At 47.6% G+C, this 21,544-nt stretch overlaps 1 protein-coding gene across 1 annotated transcript; it reads right to left on the bottom strand.

Moving 5' to 3' along the window:
- Positions 1-836: 836 nt before the first annotated feature.
- TUBGCP2 (tubulin gamma complex associated protein 2) lies at positions 837-21,535 on the bottom strand. Its single transcript, XM_056495554.1, has 18 exons — positions 21,482-21,535; positions 20,259-20,489; positions 18,661-18,789; positions 18,198-18,374; positions 15,216-15,375; positions 14,630-14,837; positions 13,854-14,053; positions 13,221-13,410; positions 12,540-12,685; positions 11,801-11,981; positions 10,702-10,882; positions 10,340-10,512; positions 9,194-9,322; positions 8,630-8,750; positions 6,614-6,757; positions 6,093-6,221; positions 5,206-5,369; positions 837-1,119 (listed from the first exon to the last, which is right to left on the bottom strand). The coding sequence occupies exons 1-18, from the start codon at positions 21,530-21,532 to the stop codon at positions 1,014-1,016; spliced, it is 2,820 nt and encodes a 939-aa protein (XP_056351529.1). The 5' UTR covers positions 21,533-21,535; the 3' UTR covers positions 837-1,013.
- Between the last annotated feature and the right edge of the window lie 9 nt (positions 21,536-21,544).

Genomic DNA, 21,544 nt, shown 5'->3' with positions numbered 1-21,544 from the left:
GGTGAGGGAATGGTCCAAGTGGCTTTGGGGACTGTGTGTGGCTTTGGGGGGATTCCAAGAGGCATGAAGGTGGGTCCCTGGCCTGGTGGGACACGTCCTCTGGCTCTGCAGGGGAATCAGGGCACTGGGGTGGCTGGAGCTGGGATATCAGGGCAGATAAGCCAGGCACGTTTGTATTTCTGGGTGTTTCAGGCCAAGCAGGAAATGGAAAGGGCATGGACACGTGGGTGTGAACGGGATTTGGGATTAGTCATTGACGGGTGCTTAGAAGTTCACTGTTGATTTAAAAAATGAACTCTTGATGACTTTTAGTGGGATTAAACGTGCTGGTGGTCCCCACCCTCTCCTGGGGTCTCTCTCCCTCTGCCAAGCTGGAGGACCAGCTGTAGGCCACGAGCACACAGAACCTGGCTCTTCCCTCCAGCGAGCTCCAGGAGGTCCCTGCAAAGGAGGAGTGAGGGAGAGGAAGGCCAGGAGCACTCAGTCCTGTGCCCACAGCCCTCACACTCCTCCCCAGGCTCCCACTCCTCCCCTGAGGCCTCTGTGTCCCTGGCATTCCCTTGTTTCTGAGAGACATTTCCTCCCTCACCTGCTCTCAAAGTGCCTCAGGCAATGTTCACATTCCCTGGAACTCCTCTGCTTCTGGCTTGGGGTTGGAAAGGAACCTAAAGATCATTTTGTTCCAACCCCCTACCACAGGCAAGGACACCTTCCAATATCCCAGGCTGCACCAAGCCCTGTCCAACCTGGCCTTGGACACTTCCAGGGATGGAGCATCCACAATAACTTGCACCCTAAATTTTGTTAACAGACAAAATAACTATTTTTTCTTGTTGTTGTTATTTAATTTATTTTACAACACACAAACACATCATTGTACAACATAGTAAAAAAAACAAAAAAACCAACAAAACGCCGAAACATTACAACCACTCAGGAGAGGAACACTCCCCTGTGTCTCTGGGTTTGCTGCAGGCTGTGGGTGGGCTGGAGCTCCCCTGGGTGGGGCGGGGTCACTGGGCAGGCACAGCCAGGCGGGGCAGCAGCGGGGGAACCTTCTGGCTGCGCTCGGCTGACATGTGCTCCAGGCGCTCCGTGTAGAACCCGTTGAAATCCAACCTGAGGGACAAAACACACCCGAGGAGGGGGAGGTGTGAGCAGGAATCTCCCCCAGGACACCCGCATGGGATGTCTGTGCTGTGCCATGAGCATTGGTGACACCTTTTCCGTGCTTTAGACAGGGAAATGTATCAGGAATACATCCCAAATACATTGGGAAGGACCAAATGATCACACACAGTGTCCTGTGTGGACAAAGGTTCCTCAGTGTCTGCACCTTCCCAGCCACTCCCCAGCACTACAACTCCCACACAAAATCCACACAGCACCACGAAATGCTGAGCTTTCCTTCCCCTCCATCTCCTGGCTAACACCAGGATGCTTCCCATGGATCCACAATTCAGAAGATGCTCGGCCACAGCCACAACTCTTGGAAAAGCCTCTCCAAAGCACTCAACACCAGGGATAGCACAACCCCACCTCCCTGATAACCCAGAGTGATGCCAGCCAGCCCCAAGCCTGCTGCCACCTTCCCAAGGCAGATCCCAGAGCACCCACAGCCCATGCAGCTCCTGCACTCGTGTGCCCCGGATCACTGAGCAGGCACTGCAAGCCTGTGAATCACACAAAAGTTGCTCTCTCCCTTTCTCAAATTAGGCTGCTCCAGTACCAACTGAATGGGCACAATATTTGAGTTTCATGTTGCTTAACAACCTCACACAAACGGCAACAAATTGTTCCTTGACATTTTTTGGTGCCTGCAGAAAACAGAGCCTCGACAGATGGAATTTATCTGTTGCTCTCTCCTGGTTGAAAAGCTTTACATTGCTTTCGTCCTCCAGGAGTGCTACCAGGGAAACCTGACACTGAGGTGAGAGTACTGACCAAGTTTTGACTCAAACACAAGGCCAGGACTCGTTGCTTTGAGGGCCTGTTCCATTTCTAAAGCTGCTTCAGTGACTTGCAGATTTTGCTTGGCTTCCCTTTTGGCTGTTTTTGGTTTTAAGTGATCCATGATACCCATTTCTTCAGAATCTCTGTGGTGCTTCCTCACTATGTGCTTACATGGCAATTTCTTGCTTTGTGGCTGGATTCAGTGGGGTTTGCACCACTTCACATCCTGGTGACCTACTTTGAGCTCAGTTTCCTCCAAACTGGTAAAGGAAGGATGTCTGATAACCACAGTGATGTACAAGATTTCTAAGAATGTGGACTTAACTAATCCTGCTGACAAAATGTAGTTCTCCTTTTCACTCCTGGGATGAGTTGGAGTGACTGAAGAGTTCCTGCAGTTGCCAGCCCTCTGGCAGCACTCCCAAGGAAATGGCTGGAGCTGTGTCAGGAGAGGTTTAGGTTGGAGATTAGGGAAAGATGCTTCCCTCAGAGGGGGCTGGGCACTGAACAGGCTCCCAGGAATGGGTACAGTCCAAGGCTGCCAGAGCTCCAGGAACACTTGGACAGTGTTCTGAGGGATGCACAGAGATTGTTGGGATGATCCTTGTGGGTTCCTTCCATCTCAGGGTATTTTCTGATTCCATTCTATGACACACCTGAGCAGGACTTGGGCACACCAAAGATCTGTCACCTGTGAGCTCTGAAGGAAACCCCCTGCATCTCCATCTCCTATTATTTAATGCCACAAATGAAATGCCTCAGTTATTCAGTACTAAAAAATGTGTTAACAAAAAGTGTTAACTAGGACCAAATAAATGATGAGCAAGTACCAGAACTGTGAATTTTGTTATTTATCTGACATGTTGATGATCCCTGTTGGAAAGCACTCCCATTAAAAGGTTATAAATTAGAAGAAAAGAGTGGTATGTCTTACAAACTCTTCCTTATAAACTCTCTCAGCCAAAGATGTTATTTCAGATGGCAACTGTCTCCACTCTGCTTCTTGGGTTCCTGTTGCCATAGAGCCCAGGCCTCGAGCCAACATTCCCTCCAACCTGAATGGGAGCTAAATGTCACCTCTGGGCATTCACTGTGGGGCTTCCACCCTTCAAAGCACCCTGAGCAGCCCATGGGATTGGAAAGGCAGGTCCCAGGGGCTGTTAACATCCAGTACTTCTGCCAAGGAAATGGGGACATCTGGCTGAACAGGAAAGGGCCAGCAGGTCCAATGCCTTGGTGAAGACACAAGTGGCCCCAGAGAGTCCAGACTAGGGGGGGAGTTGACAGTGATGACAGTTCTGGTGGCATAAGGAAGGAAATAAAGGAAGGGCAAAGCACCCAGGCCTTTCTCTGAACCTCTGTGTGCAGCTGAGGTCACTGTCCACAGCACAAACCATGGACAGAAGCACTGGATCATCTGCATCATCACACTTCTCCTTTCCCCTGAAGCAGGAAGTGCTGGTTGCAAAACCCAACCTCTCTGTATTTGGAAGAACCAGCTGCAGAGGTTTCACAGCTCAGGAGTCACCTGCTGGCCCCAGCTGAGCCCTCAGGGTGGGCTGTGACACTGATGGAGCAGCTCCTGGCCGTGGCACCCTGGGCAGGACACACAGCCAGGCTGTGTCCCACTGTCCTGCCACGTGTGTGACATTCACACCATGACAGGAGCAGGTAATTTGGTCTTCAACACTGTGCTGGCCATGTCCCCTGTGCCCTGGGATCATGGAGTGAGTTGCCATCAGATCTCCTGGATGGAGCACCATGAACAAGCCCCTCTGTTAGAACTTGGACAGGAGATGGCAAAAATGTTAAAAAAAGGATAAAGGAGGAAGCAGAGCTGGAGCACTGAGGAGCAGTAAATGCTCCTGCCTGGGTGACTCAGCTGCTTGTGGTCCTGAATCTAACTTGAGTCTGGATGCTCCTGTGACACCCAGGAGTGATGGCAGCCAGGGAAGAGGCAGAGCTTAAACCTGTCAGCCTTTTCCTACAGATGGATCCTGCCTGGAGCCTACAACAGCCTCATGATGATGAACTGGGATGTCCAGGCAGATGAAGGGTGACATAAAATGTTGAGAAGACACACCAGCCTTTCCCAAAGGTCCTGCAGAGACTTGACTGTTCTGGTTAGTCCTGAAAGGAACAGCAACCATTTGTACAGCTGGGGCCTGCACTACAGCCACAGGAAGTTTTTTGGAGAAATTCCAAGATGAGGAGAAGACCTCTGACTCTGGTCACTTCAGAGATGGAGGAAACCAGAGTTCTTAGAGCTGTGGAGGAGGGGTCCTCATCCACATTCCCATTCCAGGGACTCAGCAGCACCCAGGGGGCAGCTCTGGTGGCTGGAAGCTCCTCCCCAGACAGGGGATGGAAGCAGGAGAGCTCAGCACACCAAGCAGCCCTGGGGCTCTGTAAACCTGTGGCACCTGTTGGGCAAGAAGCTCCCAGAAGAAAAGGACAACTGGAAGCACAGTTTCCTGTGGGAATACTTCACCTAACAGTGTTTGTAAAGTGCCAGGAATCCTGACAGCCTTGTCAGATCCTGTCAGAAACAGCACCAGGAGGGGACAACAATCTCCTTAAAACTCATTTGTGAAACATTTCCTCTGTCTCTGCTTTCAGGTGTAGCACATCTCAACAGAGGTTTGAGGTTTCAGCCAGCCCTAAAAGATATCCAGTACAGATGGACAGGGAACAGAACTTCCAGGGTTTTTTTTATTGCAAAAGCAACACAGTGGTTATAAACCCAGCAGCAACACTTCAATCTGCTCTCTCTCCCCCTATCCTGTGTACCTGACTTTTACATATTTCTGAAGGAATTCTGTTTTCCAAGAAGCTGCTTATTTAAATAAATTCAACATGGGAACTTAAAATAGACACTTTATGGTAAAACCTTTGTGTGATTTTCTCATCTTGCAATACTTACACTGTATTTGGAAACTGGTTTATTCACAGTGAGACAATCCCCAGGAAAACTAACACTACATTTACAATATTAATTTCCCACAATTCAAAGGAATGTTTTGGGGTTTTCCTAAAGCCCTTGACTGAAATGCAAAGCAAAATGGTCTGGGTTGGAAGGAACACCAAAGACCATCTCATTCCACCCCCCTGCCATGGGCAGGGACACTTTCCTCTAGCCCAGGCTGCTCAGAGCTCCTCAATATCCACATTTCTCAGTGATAATGAGCATTTCCTGAGCTGAATCTGGGACCCATGGGAGGAGAAGTCACTGACAGAAAAGGCCTGGCTCACCTGTAGATGATGTTGAGCATGCTGTGCTCGCAGTCATTGGTGCTGTACACACTCAGTTTGTCCAGCAGGTCCAGCAGATGTGTGGAGAAATTGCTGTCAAACTTGTTGATGGTGGCTTCAAAGCCAGATGTGAGGTGCAGGTTGTCAGCATGCTCTGCTAAAAGCTGCCAAGACAAAGGCAGAGTGGCCCCATGTGTTTGCTGATCTGCACTTGCCAAGGGGCTGCAATTAATCCCTCCATTCCCTAACCTGCTCAAAGATACTGCCATCAAACTCCACAGTTGCTCAGCCTCTGAAATCAATCTTTCCAAGTCCTTGGTAGTTAAAAGCCCAGCCTGGGAGAAGCCCAGGGCAGATCCCAGCTGAGTTATCCACAAATAGATGCTGCCATTGCTCATTTTCAAGCAGGAGGAAATGCCAGCAGGCAGAAAATGTGTGCTGCCCAAGACAGGCTGTGACCCCTGGAGCTCTGTGACTGCAGTGGTGATGCAGATGTGTGCCAGAGGGGCTTCCAGGGGATCTGCTGACCACAGAGCAAATCCCCCTGTGCATCCAGACAGAGAAATATGGACAGGACAGATCCCCCAGGTATGAAAGCCACGGGCTGCAAAGAGCCCTGCTCACACTCTGGGAATGGGAAAGTGCTGGCATTTCAGAAAGCCTGGATGTGGCTCTGCACAGCTGAAAACACAAGTAAAAACTCAAAAAACAGTGCAGGGACTGCTGTGGGTCTTCAAAGCAGACTTTGAGAACTCCACACTGCCCACAATTCCACAGACTGTGCTTTTGGGGCCAGAGATGGTGTAGAACCCAGGAAGGGCTGGTTAATTAATCTGCAAGTGGCCACCCAGAGTGGCAGCCAGGCCCAGCTGTCCCCTGTGTCCCACCTTGTTGGTCAGCTTCTTCTTGGCAGCCTCCTCAGCTCTCTCCTCCTCGGTGGGTGGGCCCTGCATGGTGCCATGCTCCAGGGTCAGCCTCTCCATCTCACTGTCCAGCTTCATGCTCTGGGTGAACCTCTGGAAGAGGACATGGTGACAGCCCTTTTCTCACATTGTGGCAAAGCACAAGGCTCAGTTCTGCCCACCCTCACTCCCAGGAAGGCTAAATTGAGCATGCTGATACACACATCTCCCCAAACCCACTGAAAAATGGGGTTTAGGAAAGCTGTGGGCTCCCTGATGCTGGCTGGGAGGGTCTCTACAGAGCACCACAATTTACACTCCAAGAGAGGGAATTTGGTCCATATGAACCTGATCTCAACATGGAAAAAAAGGAGGATTTTGTGGAGTGAGAAGCCACAGAAACACTTTGGGAGAAGGTGTGAGCTGTCAAGCCCTAAAGCTGCTGACAGAGGGAACAGAGGCAAGTCCAGGTGGGGCTGCCAGAGGCACAGGGAGGCTGCACCCACCTGCATGCAGTTGGTGAACATGACACACACAGACATGAGCTTGGAGAAGATCTTGAGCAGCTCTGGGTTGGTGAGCATGCAGTCCTTCAGGCAGTTGTCCAGGAAGCTCGTGTGGTGGCTCAGGACATCATCAATGTTGGATGCCTGTGACAGGACAGCCCAACAGTGACAAACCAAACCAGGGCTGCTGTGCTGCTCCATCCCAGCCCCAAAGCTCCATCCCAGCACCCTGCCTCTGACAAGGATCTCTCAGAGTGAGAAACTCCTCATGCACCTCCCAGAAACATCCCCAGATGCAGACTGCATCTGCATTACTGCAAACCTTTGATTTGTCACACCACCTCCCTACAAATCATGCTTGCTTTAATCACCCAAGCCTTCCCTTGGAAAGGATGGAGTTATCTGCTTTATGAACTTGCATTTCCTTTGTTTTTAAATCTGCTTGTCATGGCCACTCACACCTTCACAACCCCAGTAAAGTCAGGGAAAACAAGAGGAGATGAGAGAAACAAATCAAAGAATCTTAAATGTCAGTAAACTTATTAAAACATGCAGGTTATTCAGAAATATGCTTTAGGAACCAATAAGGAACTGGGACATGCAGTGTTGAGAGGATTTTTGTTCCATCTCTGCTATGCCAAAAGGCTGTTGTGGTCTTGAGTTTTAAATGATAAACTGGGTTTTAAATGATTAAACTCTCTCTCATTCTCTGCAGTTATGGGACGTGCTGAAGCTCAGAACACAAATCAAGCTTAGGAAAGAACCACAGGACTAAAACTGCCATGGCATCCACACTGCTCCAGCAGGACCAATGCAGGAAACCCCTCCCAAATCCCTTTAAACTACTGCAGAACAGGGATAAATGCAGCTTTCTAATGCAATGAAGATGATGATGAAGTTGTGTTGATGAAGACAATGATGTTGTGAAGATGAAGATCCCAGCTACAATTTTAGGAAGAGAGCACCTTATCTTCAAGTGAAAATGCACAAGAGAGAAGTGTGACAAAAAAAATGCACCATAAGGCACTACATGAGACCAGTGAGGATCCTTTTCCCTCTAAAATACAAATGAAAGGAGAAAACAGGGACAGGATAACTTCTACAAGGGCCTCCATGCAGGTAAAGCAAACTGAGTGATACATTTTGCAAACCTAAACTTGCAACAAAATTAAGAAATCAGTACAATTCCCAGATTATCCAGGAGCTTGACATATGAACCCTTCTCATTCAGAAGTTCTTGACAAGAACATGCAGAGACAGTCACAACCCTAGACCTGCTCCCTCCCGTTAATTCTCCAGAAAAAAACATGACAGGACATCAAAAAATGTTGGTTAGCTGACCCCAAAACAACTCCCCAGGACACAGTAAGAACTAAGGCAGGATCAGTTGATGCTGAAGATCCACAAGGGCCATTAGACAGCTGCCCAGAGAGCTGATGGCAGGGGTGTTGGGTTGTCTGGTACCTCAGATAAGTGTTTTTCAGGGTGTAAGAGGAAAAAGATGTGCAACCCAGAAGTGTCTGATCACAGGGTGACTTCCAGAGGGAATAATAATAACAATAATAATAATAATAATAATAATAATGGCCTTCTTTATACCAGACATTCCCAGCATGTCAGTCCTTGGCAGTTTCATGGAAGGGAAAGCACAGGCTCTACTTCTAAGGGCACTGTAACTCAGCCAAGCAGTCAGCTGGAGAGGCCTGGACTGATTTATGATCTTTGCACTCTGCATCCACCTTTCTCTTCCACAGCTCTCTTCCTACTGTGTATGGGAATGTTGAGCAGAACCATGCCTTTACATAACAGGGAGCAGAGTGTGAGCTGGGCAGACAGGGGGATGCAGCACAGGAAGGAGATGTATGACTAATCAAGCAGAAAGCTGGTGCAGAACAGCAGCACCCTGCAACATGGCAGGAACAGCAGCTCCCAGGTATTTAAATGCCTCCAACAAAATTGACAGACACCTGCAGCCATTGGAATTAGGCATGAGACTTCCATTCCAGCTTCACTCACCAGCTTCAGGTTCTTCTCCAGAATGTGCCATGTTGGCTCCATCACTTCAAACATCATGTAATACTGGATATTCTGCACGAAATTCAGCATCCGCTGCCGCAGTGTGAAAGCACCAGCAAACCTAGGGGAGAAATCACACCCACACAGCTCAGAGCTAGCAAATGCCACGGAGAACTATCACCAGGCTTGCACAGCCAGGCAGAGCTAAATATTTCTGTCCTAGCAAATGCCTTGCTGCAGTGTGAGAGGGATTATAAAGTCACTGCAAACCATCTCTGATTATTTTCCATGGCTTTACCTCAATTAGCAGAGTCACAGCTTTGAACCTGTCTGAGACTTTAAATATCTGTTTATATAAACCTAAAATTTTGATGTTAAATATTAAAGCAACTTTACAAACAACTACTAAGAGAAAGCTAAAATGTTAAAAAAATTGACGTCTCTGAGCCTGTAAGACATTTTTAAGGATCTTTTTCACTTCATTATTGTCTGAGCTATGTCATGAGGTATCTAATTAGCAAGAAGGAGACCCAAAACTGAAAAAAAAAAAAAAAAAGGCTGTACCACTTAGCTGAATGCAGGGAAAATTGCTTGGCTGTCTTATTGCTGATCCAAACGTTGCACAGCTGCCTTTCCACGTGCTTGCAGTAGAACATGTGTCTGAAAAGCATCTGGTACCTTGTCAGTGCTTTCCTGGAAAGAAAGGAGAAGCCCCTGCAGATGAAGGCCTGTTCTGATTGACAGACTAAGCTGTGAAGGCTGAGGCTGCTCAGAGGTAGAGAGACTTTACACAATATGCTCCTCACACCTTCTGATCTGTGCTGAACTGAAGCAGGAGAGTCACATTTGCAACCATCCCAAAGAATTCCTCTCCAAGGAGACCCTCCTCCATATTTCCTGCCAGTGGCTACATCACCAGCCTCCTTTATTCCCTCAAGCTCCAAGCAGGGGTCACTCACACAAGGGCTGGGAAGGAGGGTTCAGATATTGTGGTCGTGGACCCATCGTGTTAAGGCTGTGATGGTCACCCAAGAATTCACCAGGAATTTAGAATTCACCCAAGAATTTAGCAAAGATTTTTCAAAAAAGGGGAGGAAAAGCTGTAACCAGGCAGCACTACCCCACCAGCAATGCACTGTCACAAACAGATGGGGCTGCTTATTTATAGCTCCGGGACTGGATTCAGGTCTGTGCTCAGACACTTCAGCGTAGATGTCTGCAGAGCTCCAGTCGATACAGTTCAGGAAACCTCACCAAATCCTATTTTCACTTCCATAGCTACCACCAGAGCTAACACACTCTGCTGGGAAGGAAGAGACAAAATTCCAAAAGCGTTGCGTCGTTAGGAAAGTCTCACCGACTCAATGGAATTTTTAGAGGGGAAATTAAGGGAGGAGTTAATTGCTGGCATCCAGCAATCTGAAATCTGCCACTCTCTTCACCCAATGCTGCTTGTCCCCTTTGCTTGTGGCTCACAGCAGTGTTTCTCTAGGGACAAGAGGCAAATTCCTGCAGAAAAATGAACCATTCGGTCCCTCACAACTCAGTTAAATGCAAAATAGCCTGTTACAGTAGCAACAGCCTGTATCCTTTGAGTCTGCAACCAGGGATACCACAAAGTGGGTTTTTCCCTGCTCTCCAGGCTTGGAATGCTGGATTCTGGCATGGAAAGCCTCTTGTGAGAGCACTGTTTTTCCCTCAGTGGATTACCTGTTTATGATGAGGGACAGAGGCCACTTCACAATGTAGTCAAAGGAAAAAGCCTCCAGGCCACTGAGGGTGAGCTCTGTGGGCTCTGCACTGATGATGGCCTTCTCCTGCTTTGTTTCTATGGCCAGCACCCTCAGGAGCTGTGTGATCAGGTCATGGGGCATCAAGTCGATCTGGAAGGGAAGAGCAGGGAAAAAATGAAGCACAGGACACCCACAACTACTGTGGAACAACAGGCAAGGTGCCCACGGTCAGGGTCACTCTCCAGTTGTCACACCAGCTTAGGAAGCAGCAGGTTCTCCCCAAACCATGGCAGGCCTTCTGCTCAAAGTCAGTTCCCTTCTGCTTCCACCCATTCCCACCTTTAAGTCATCCTTGAAAGGGTCAGTGTTGGCTGTGCTCATTCTCAGAGCTAATTCCAGCAGAGCCTCCAGCCTTGTTGTTATGATGTCATCTACAGGCTTCTTCAGCTCCTCCTCTGTCAGATCCATGAAGTGAACAAAGAAGTCCCCTTGATCCATCAGGAAATAGTGTTTGATAGATCTGCCCAAGAAAACAAAGGGACAATTGATTGCTTTTCTTAAAGCCCAGATTAATCTATATCAAACCTAAAGGAACAAATGCAATCAATTCAACAAGCCTGTGGGGTTTGATCACAAAATGTTTCTCTTTCTGGAGAGCATACAGCCATAAATAACCAGTATGGAGACTAGTCTTTTATGGATGTCTCCTCCTCCCTACCTCCTCAGTCAGGACACTTCTATGCAGTCAGATCAGGGCTGCTGCTGTTCTTATTTTTGCCTAGAAAAATGCAAAAAAAACCCTAAGTGTGCTGGGTGTGGGCTCCTACTGCTGTCCTGAACAAATCCCAAATTTCCAGACGAGGGGCAGCTGCCAATTCTGAGTAGAATCCTGCACTCCTCTCAATGAACAAATATCTGTGCTGATTTTTTTTAAATCCAGCACTTTTGCTGTAACAGGACACATAAATTTTGATTTTCACCTGGCACCAAGGAGTTACCTGCAGTGGGCACAGAGCTTGGAAGTAGCTCTGAGGTGAGCCTGAGTGTTAACCAAGTGCCTGGCCAGAGGTCACACATGATAATTGCAGGCTTTGGAGCAAAAATAGGGAGCACAGCCATAACACAGTGTGGCTGCAGACTCCTGATCTGACTGGGCTAGACAAAGCCCTGACCTAGTTTTGTCAATAGCTTTCCAAGAAAGTTGGACCAGAGACCCCCAGACATCTTTCCCACTCAACATTTCTACCATTTCAGACGTTTTTTTTTTTCCTCTCTTCAGGGAAAAAACCCCAAATCTTATTTTTTTAGGTCAACCTTTCTAAATGGAAATAGAGAGAACACCTTGGTAATATCCCAAGAGAACAGAGCTAACTTCAAAAATTTATGTCCCTTAGCAGAACCAATTTATTTATCACACATTTAGTAAAATAAATCCAACCTCAGGTGAGCCACCAGCTCTTTCTCCTCCATCAGGAAGTCCAGAAGAACTTTGCTGGCATAGTTATATGCTTTTTCTATTTGTTCCACATAGGCTCTCTCTTTTAAAGTGTAGATGACCTCTTTGGCCACAGGGCAGGTGACATCTCGCCCACATTCCCGAACAACATTTAAATATTTGCCTGAAATTAAAAAGAAAGAATGTCCCATACTCATACTTGCTGTATAACCAACAGGGAAACATCCACACCACTCCCTTCAGGAGGAAGATATGCTGAGAAATGTTTACACTATGTTGTGCTGAAAGTTGGAAAGGATTTAGGCATCTTTCAAAAGATGATACAGAATTTTGAAATAGGCACCTGGTATCACATTTAAGGAGATTTAGAAATGGTTTTGTTTCCCAGTGGTGACAAAAGATCTCTGCAGGTGGCCTGAAGCTCTGCAGATCTGTTGCTCTGCTTCACAAGTCACTTTTGGGGGGCTTTGTACAGGGATAAGAGGTTGAATGCTTAAATTAACACTCAGATAGTCAAACCTCAGCTGCCCAGCTCCATCCAGCTAGAAAACCTACCCACAAAGCAGCAGTGACACAGACAGCTCCCCTTGCTGCTGGGCTCCTGTGCTGTTTTATTTACAGGATTTGGGGTTCTTTTGAAATCTGATTCTTTCATTGCTCCCAATTCAGCTGGACAGCCCCATAAAGTGGCAAGGCACAGTGACATTTCCTTTCTTTTTACCTGTGCTTAGGATCTTGTCAGCCATTTTCTGCAAGAAGGAGGGAATCTGTTGCTGAACAACAGTGTATCTCTGATCCCAGTACTTGTCATTATAGTCCTCCTGAATCTTCTCCTTCTGCAGCTCATGCTCCTCCACCATGAACTCACTGGACAGTTAAAGCAGATGTTTAGGGGTAGGAAGTGGTACAATGAGTGGTACAAACTTTTGTAGACCTGCAAACTGGTAATGTGATCTATCAGAAATAAGGTCTCATGAGGACACATCCAGTCAAGAACTGAAATTAATCTGTGTGTGAAGCAAGAGGGAAAGCATTATGCAGTGCCTTTGATGATCTGCAATGAGAAACAGAATTCTACAGGGTTCATAAACCCAGGCTAAACATTATCTGTTTGTCAGTGCAGGGGTGAGAAAACTGGCCTTTGTCCACCTTCTCACCAGCAGGAGACATTAATTTCAGATATTTTATCCTCAGCTTTGCCCCCACCTTAGGATTCTGAAAATGTGGGAAACAGAAATGCTGCATAAACTATCAAATACAGCAAAATGCTTCAAATGATTCTACAAAAGCCAAAAAACTTCCAAAAGGGCTGTTTCAGGCCCCCAGGTGATGCAGACTTGATAAAGCATTGCAGTATTTCTGAAGTTTTGCATTTCATTTTCATTGCTTAACTGTTCTTTACCTGTATGGATCATTAATGATGCCTCTATATATCCATTTTTCCAGGATTTCAAAGTAAGGCACACTGGCTGCCTTGGTCAAATACAGGCAGAGCTCTTGGGCCTGGCTGTCCCCTGTGTAATTGAAAGTCTTGTCATGGAGCAAGCTGAGGGTTGATCCTCCCATACATTCACCCTTATCCACAGAAGTAGCTGGAATTTAAAAAATACCAATGTAAGACACATCCTGAAAAGTCCTGAAACAAAACCCTAAATGGTCCCAAAATTGGACATGGCCCCCTGAGCAGCCTGTGTAGCTGTAAGCAAGAGGCTGGACTAGGAACTTCCAGGGATTCCTTCTGGTTATACACCCACACAGAGCTGGAGAGGGGCTTGGAAAGCAGCTGAGGGGAGGCAGCAGTGGTGGATACAACTGATGGGAAGGGCAAGGACACAGAGGTGCCTCCTGACAGCTCCAAAGGCACATTCAGCCCTAGAACCTGAATGCTCTTCTCCAGAAGAAAAGGGCACAATTCCCCTGGGCTTTCTTCTTTAATAAAGCAGGAAATCAGAATGAGACATGCCCTGCCTGTTTGGCTACCCTGCACAGTTCTCACAAGCTGGCAAAATGCAAGGACTGTATTTTGAATATTTACCCAGTGAAGCCAGAATCTCCAGGGTCCTCATTGTGGGCTGGATGTAAAACCACAGCTTCTGCAGTGACAGAAGGCCCTGTCTCTGAAGATGCTCCAGCTGGGTAATTAATATCATGTATTCCTTGATTAGAGTCCGCATGGCTGCAGCCAGAGCATGATTCACCTGTCCATACTCAAAGGAAGACTTCTCCTCTATAAACCTGTAAAAAGCAAAATGAAAGCTCTTTCAGGCAATGTAACTTGTGTAATTTTCAGGACACTGTGCAGGCACACCAGTAAATCCCGTGCTGGAAAGCACACTGGTCCCTCTCCCTTATTTCTCATCCCAGAAGGGAAATAAGAAGGGAAAGCTGTGGGAAGATGTTTCCTCTCCAACCACAAGGGAACTAGAACCATTTGTAAAAGCACTGTGTAGAAAGTGAGAATCAGCACATAAAGGTTCTCTCAGTCCTGGATGCCCAGAGGGGAGCAAAATATGGAGAAATTCATAGCAGAGTGGGAAGAGCAGACAGAACAAGCAGACATATCCTAACTGCATTTTACTTGAAGTTGCCAAGGCCAAGGACTGGAAAGAACAAAGTTTTGTGAATGAAAAAGTGAACTGGCAGTACAGAGGAAAAATCCAGCAAAGGGAATATAGCTAAACCTGACCCACATTGTCACTCATTTTATACCCCTGTAGTTTAAATTAAGCATGGAAGTTAACACCTGCACAATGGCAGATTGTTCTCACAGGAGAGCCTCCTCCCCTGACAAAAGCCAGCTCAGTACAGTACCTGGTGACAGCAGAGTAACTTGCTGCCACAGGAAGAATCCTGGTGACCAGCTCCTTGATGGACAGGTCCAGGTTTGGATCGAGGGAAAAGGCTCGGCTCTGCCTGCCCACCAGGGCCTGGGCTGTGATGTACCTTCCATCCACGCCAATCAGCACGTACAGCAAGTCCTCCACAATCATGGATTCCTGGGAGGCTAATGGCAAAGTGCCTGTTTCCAAACAGGGACAGAAAAAGGACACAGTGTGCCACTATCCACCCATTTCAGTACCTTGCTTTCCTGGAGAACAGAATCCTTTGCTCATTTATACCCAAATCCAGCAGGCAGGATCATACATCTAATGCCAACAGAACACCAGGCACAGCTCCTGATGCTGATCCTTCCACCCAAAAGGGCCCAGTTACTTCCAACACCAACAACTTCCCCAACCTCCTTGCCACCAAAATATTCAAATACTCAGAAAACAGCTCAAATAGAGTCACAAAGAAAAAAAGTGCCAAGTTTTGCTGAGTGTGAACATCTCAACAGCATTTCTGAATGAGAACAAAACACTACAAATTAATGTAGTTTTCCCTGTGTTTCTCATACCTATTGGTACTGTTGTGTCAGTGCTTAGACTGGTGCCAATTAAGAAATCTCCAATAAGTGCAGGTCTCTCATACACCCAGGATGGAAATACTGGAAAGGGCTGACCAGAATTCTTCTTGTTCTGCTTATCCCGGAGGATTTTTCGTGTAAGCTCGAGAGGCTGTTGGAAAAAGAGAGAGAGGGAAAGAATGGAAAAAAATCAGGAGACTTTCAGAAGTCCAAGGAATGTTTAATTTCAAGTAAAAATTGACTTCAAACTAGATGGACTTGAGAACAGAAAGCAGAATAGCTGGTATTCCAGTAACATGGTGTAGGGTTTAATTTCCCAGTACCCCCTAGTCTACCCACTGCTGCAGAAAATGCATATTTTTTTACACATTTGACTTTTTTATGTGGAGGTACATCAAATAATGCATTTCTGAATCTTGTCCACACTGGTCCAGGTGCTGGGGCACACCCAGGGAAACAGAATGGGGATATGCACAACCACCAGGCAGTGGCTGTTGGTTTGGAGAGAGAGAAACACATGAAAGCAGCAAACTCCTTCCAGAAGCACCAACATCCTATTCCAGGGGCACTGAACACCTCTGAACTCAATGCCAAATGCAGCCCAGACAAATCCACCCCCAGAGAGCTGGAAAATGATGGAGTTTTTTGCTATGAGTGGGAGTTGGCGAAGGAAGTGAGCTCTTGAAGACTGAAAGACTTTCCACCCCCAGCTCTGACATTAAAATAAATGGAGTGCAAGATCAATCATCAGCTGGGGAAGCTTGTGAGATGCACAACCTACATGAACATTTGGAGCCCCAAGTGCACAAACACAGGGCTGATGAAGGCCATTTCTGAAACTCCACAGATGTGTGTGTGTGAGAAGGGATATGCACAGGCTCATTTCACTTTCTTATTTACATCCTGTGTGGGTGATCTGCTAAAAGGACCTCGATTTCCTCTGCTCCCCTAACAGAACTGGGACTTTCATATGGAGAAATAGGAAGCATCAAGCAAGCTGCCAGCAATTCAAAGGATGGCTAAACCCCACATGAAACTGCAAACTTCAGCTGGCTGTATGAATATGGTCTGTCTGGGAGAAGGGCAGCCAACACCAGTAGGTCTTCCCAAATGGCAGGCAGGAAAAATTAATCATTGGAACAAGCTCCCCAGGGAAATGGTGGTGTCATCACCTCTGGAAGTGTTCAACATGAGCAGAATTGGCAGTTGGGGGCATGGTTTAATGGTCAATTCAGGGCTGGACTTGATGAATCTCTGATTTTATTCTATAACAAGAGGCAGGGCACTTCTGTTGCAGTTCAACCAGCTCTAGTGTGATTTTGTTAACTAGCAGAGGTCAAAAAAGTCAACTTTTTGGCTATAAAGGACACATCCATCTGAAAGGGAACACTTAACTTTCCCCACCTTGATGAATCCTGGACCAGAACTGGTCCAAGCACTAACTCCAGTCACTGCACGATCTCTCTGACAGTGCCAAGCAACCCCAGGGCAGATGGCACAGCACTTGTGGCACTGGTGACAAAGCACATGCCCCAGGGGCATGAATCACCTTTTCTCTGAAACTTGAAATTTAGGTCACTGCCACTACAGGCTTCAACAACAGCCTGGAGAAAAACTCCCAGGGCTGAAAACACAACCCTCAGGTGGCACCTCAACCCCCCTGGCACAGGGGCAGTTTGCCACTGTCATGCTTAGGAACCTGCATCTGACACAGTGAGCAATGGCAGTGCCAACACCCGTGGAGGGAGAGGAAGGGCTCTTCTCTAACTACATCTGTGATCCTCACAGACAGAAGATCTGTGTCAGAGCTGAGCAGACCTAACACTTCCAAGGAATGTCCTCCTGTCCCAGCCCTTACAGACTCATCAGGCCCAAGCACCAGCCCATCAGGGCCTTTTAACACAGCTCCAGCTCTTTAAGTCTGAAGAGACTACAAATGGAGCAGCAGGGAAGCACAAATCTTGGCTTGTGATGGCATTTCAATCCTTCTGGCTGTGAATTGCACATCCCGGAGATAGGCACTTCCAGGTCTTTCCTCTTTTAGCAAGTTCACACATAAATCCTGGTAAGAAGATCAGTTATCTCACTGGAAATTCATCTTCCCCTCATGATCTAAATCACCCCCTTGACTCAGATTGTCTGTGAAGGATCTGGATGAGTCAGGCCCAATGCCTGTGCAATATTTCAGTGTATGTGGGACAAGGCTGGTCTCACCACTGCTGACAGGGTGAGGGGCTGGACACTTTGTTTAGGATTTGAGTTCTCCACCATCACATTCACAAAGGACCTTCAAGCCCAGAGGCCCAAAGCATAGCACATGGAAGGTCCATCCCTCTTGCCATTGAGGGCCTGAAGTGATCTGAGGTGTGTCCACTGATTTTGCTGACCAGGCATGAGAAGGCACTATGGACCTCTGAGCATCTTTTCCTTTTTCCCCTCTGTCCAAAGAACTCTCCATACACTTTGCCCCTCTGCCTTCTGCAGCCAAAATATTCTTATTTTGACCCATGAGTTCTTCACCACATTTTTCCCCCCTCCCTGTCCTGTTTGTCAGGTCAAGCCACCACAGTACAGTTTTTATACAAATAATGACAGGAAACGAAATTTGGGATTTAAGAAATAAATTACCCTTTTGCACTCTGACCTCACAACCTACTGCTGCTAATAAAATGTTTAATTGTGTCTCCAGCTGGTTTTCCTCTTCCTTTCTGTCTTTTCCATGATGCCAGGCTGCTCCAAATCCTGTCCAACCTGGCCTTGAACACTTCCAGGGATGGAGCAGCCACAGCTGCTCTGGGCAGCCTATGCCAGAATTTACCTGTGAATTTAACCTTAGAATAACCCCAAAAAACTTAACCTCAACTGTCTGGAATAGAAAAAGGCCACTCTTACTAAGAACAGCACCAAGATTGAGTATGATCTGACTAAGAAAAGAGAAGATTTTGTGCCCAGAGCTTGGGAAGGGCTTTGTACCTGCTGTGCACTGGAGTTGGCTGTGACACTGCCCAGCTGCTTGCGCAGCTCCTCCAGCTCCTGCAGAGACATCTTGGAAGTGGAAGAGGGGATGGAAAAATTCGTGCTGCTGCTGGTGGCTGCGTTTGCTGCGAGCTCTGCCCTTTCTTTAGCATTTTGTTGCAGGTAGTGGAGTGTCTGTACACAGGCAAACAAAAGAAAAGATTGTGTGAATGTTAGGCAGTACAATTTAAAGCAAGAAACACATGATCATACCCTGACTGTACTGAATCTAACCACAGATCACTCTGTCCCAGTTTTCCATGTCTTAGTGAATTATATCAGTAGTGCTTTAATAACACAGTAAAAGCCACAACTGGTTATTTGTTGATTTCTAGATTTCACTGATCTTTACCACCAGCTGTGCTTGAAATTCTTGCATTGTTGCTACTCTTCAACATCCAGTTCTAAGTAAGGAACTAACCTCTTTGTCTTCAGTGAGTTTGGACAGCAGATAAACTAAAGAATCCAGATGTCTCGTGTTTTTAGACTTCAGCTCATCGTATTTCTTTAAAAAGTCTTCAGGAGTTCGAGAAAACTCTGCTATTTTCACCTGTAACATTACATGGAGTTACAGTTAAAACTAAATGGAATCAGCTCAAGCTGTGAAGATGCAAAGTTTCACACAGTTAGAGACTTCCTGGCACTTAGACCTTGACAGGTGGATTACTTTTAAAAATGAAAACAAAAAAAAAAAAGCAGTCTTATAGCCATAAAAGTATGTCTGGTCATGAGTGCCAGGCTTTAATCTCTAATATCTGGGTGATGTTAATAAGAAAAAAGTCAGGTGCTAGTTACATAACTGCATTTTAAACAATTTTCATTTCATCATGGAATCACAGAATGTTTTGGGTGGGAAGGGAACTCCAAGGTGATCTTGTTCCACCCCCTGCCATGGGACACCTTCCACTATCCCAGGATGTTCCAAGCCTTGGACAATTCCAGGGATCCAGGATCCAGTGATCCAGCAGCCACAGCTTCCCTGGGCACCCTGTGCCAGGTTGCCACCTTCACAGAGAATAATTTCTTCCCAATATCCCACAAAACAACCTCCTTCTTTGAACTTTCCCTCACCCTAGGATTCTCAAGGATTCTACCTTTCCCCACAAGACTTCCCACTTCACACCCAGAAACAGCGACCCCAGATCTGACCACTCCCCCCTTTTTTCCTTTCCTCCCTGCCCAAGGGGAGAGCCCTTGTGTTGGGTTGATGTGGCCAGAAATGTGTATTCTATCACCAACTGTTGAAGCCAGGTGGGGTAGTTATTTCCTTATCTCCTGGCACATACTATCTGCTCATGGGCCATCTTTAAACCAGCTGGGCAATCATCTTTATCTTTCCCACAGCCCATCCTCCCTCCAGGAAGATATCATCTGCTGCTGGCCCATTCAGTCCCACTGCATGACTGATAAAATTCCATCATCCCACTGGGAGATGCTCCAGCCAGGGGAGGAGCCAAGCCTTTCCTACCCAGATAAAAACTGAGATTTTGGACAGCAAGTTATCCATCTTTCCACTGGATTCCAGAGGAAAGCCAGACCTTTCCACATCATCCCTGCACCTTCAGAGGAAACTGCACCTTCTCCAGGAGCACTGCTCCAGCTGAACCACATCTGCCCCTGCAGGAGGATGCAGCCACCATTGAATGGGACTGTGCCAACACCCTGACTGACTGACGGGTGTCAGCTTGGATTCTGACTCTGGCAGTGTTTGGGATTGTTCTTTGTAATACTGCATTTCTATTTTAATTTTCCTAGTAAAGAACTGTTATTCTTAATTCCCCTGTCTTTGCCTGAGATCCCCTTAATTTCAAAAATATAATAATTTGGAGGGAGGGGGTTTACATTCTCCATTTCAAAGAGAAGCTCCTGCCTTTATTGGCAGACACCTGTCCCTCAAACCAGGACACCACACCCACAACAGTGACCGCAGATCTGCCCACTCCCCCTCTTTTTTCCTTCCCTCCCTGCTCAGGGGGAGAGCTGTCCTGCCAGGAGCAGGCAGGAGCAGGCAGGCAGGACCTTGGCACTGTGTGCAGAGACGTTGGTGGTGACGTAGGGCGTGCGGTTCTTCTGCAGCAGCTCGATGTAGAGCTCGGCGCCCTCGCCGCCGTGCACCCGCAGCAGGCTCAGCAGCTCGTTCACGTCGTGGTGGATGCGGAACTCGCTCATGGCCGCCAGCCCTGGGGACACCACGGCCACCAGGGTCACCCTGCTGCTCCCAGGGGGAGCATCCCCGCCAGGGGAACGCTTCTGGGAGGAGGAAGAGAGCAAAACAGGGTTGGATCTCAAAGCCCATCTCATTCCAGCCACTTCCACTGTCCCAGGCTGCTCCAAGCCCCATCCAGCCTGGCTTTGGATACTGCCAGGGATCCAGGGGCAGCCACAGCTCCTCTGAGCTGCTGCAGCTGAGTTTAGGGGTCTTCCTATTCCACTGCCCACTTTACTAACTTCACTCAAACCCTGCAGATTATTTAAATAATAACTTTAATACTGACACAGAACTCTGAGATAAGCTCAGCCTGGTGCTAAAAACACCCAGGTTGTGGGGTCAATGCTGGAATGGGACATTCACTTAAGAGTTGGACTTGATTTTCCTTGTGGGTCCCTGTGATTCTGTAAATCCATGTTTTTACACTGATTTACAGTGATCCTGTAAATCAGAAGTGAGACCCTGAGTCAGGAGTCACAAAAATAAATACGGAGTTTCATGTGATACCCTGCACAGATTGTATCAAGCAGATACAATCCAGATCCATGTATCAAGCACAAGGACACACGGAATCACTTAGGCTGGAAGGGATCCCTTTGTCCAGCTCTCCACTGAAAACTGACACAAATTAGGCTGTGTAGGGCCTGGTCCAGCCCGAGCTTGAATCTATTTAAAGGCCTTACTTGGGGCCCTGATCCTACTGGGATTTCCCGTGAGCTGAAGTGCCTGGGGGTCATGGTAGGGAATGAGGAGAAGCTGCGGGAGCTGGGCCGGACACGAGGAGGTGCCTGCTGAGGGCACCGGCACAGCCGGTAAACGCGGGCGGGCCCGGGGTGAACAGCGGTGGGATCCTCATCCCGGGATGACCCGACGGGCCCGGACACGGCCCCCAGGCAGCGGCTCTGGGTTCCGGGCAGCACCTCAGCCGCGTCCCATCCTCCATAGCCCACCGTATCCTACTGCATGTATCCATCCCATCCCATCCCATCCCATCCCATCCCATCCCATCCCATCCCATCCCATCCATCCTTACCTGCCCGCCCGGAAGCGCCGCTGCTGGCGCCGGGAAGCGAGTCCCGCGCATGCGCAGTGCGCC

This window comes from Oenanthe melanoleuca, chromosome 6 (assembly GCF_029582105.1).
Source record: "Oenanthe melanoleuca isolate GR-GAL-2019-014 chromosome 6, OMel1.0, whole genome shotgun sequence".
Classification (NCBI taxonomy): domain Eukaryota; kingdom Metazoa; phylum Chordata; class Aves; order Passeriformes; family Muscicapidae; genus Oenanthe; species Oenanthe melanoleuca.
The sequence above is the reverse complement of the archived record's forward strand: the minus strand, read 5'-3'. Positions and strand labels throughout refer to the sequence as shown.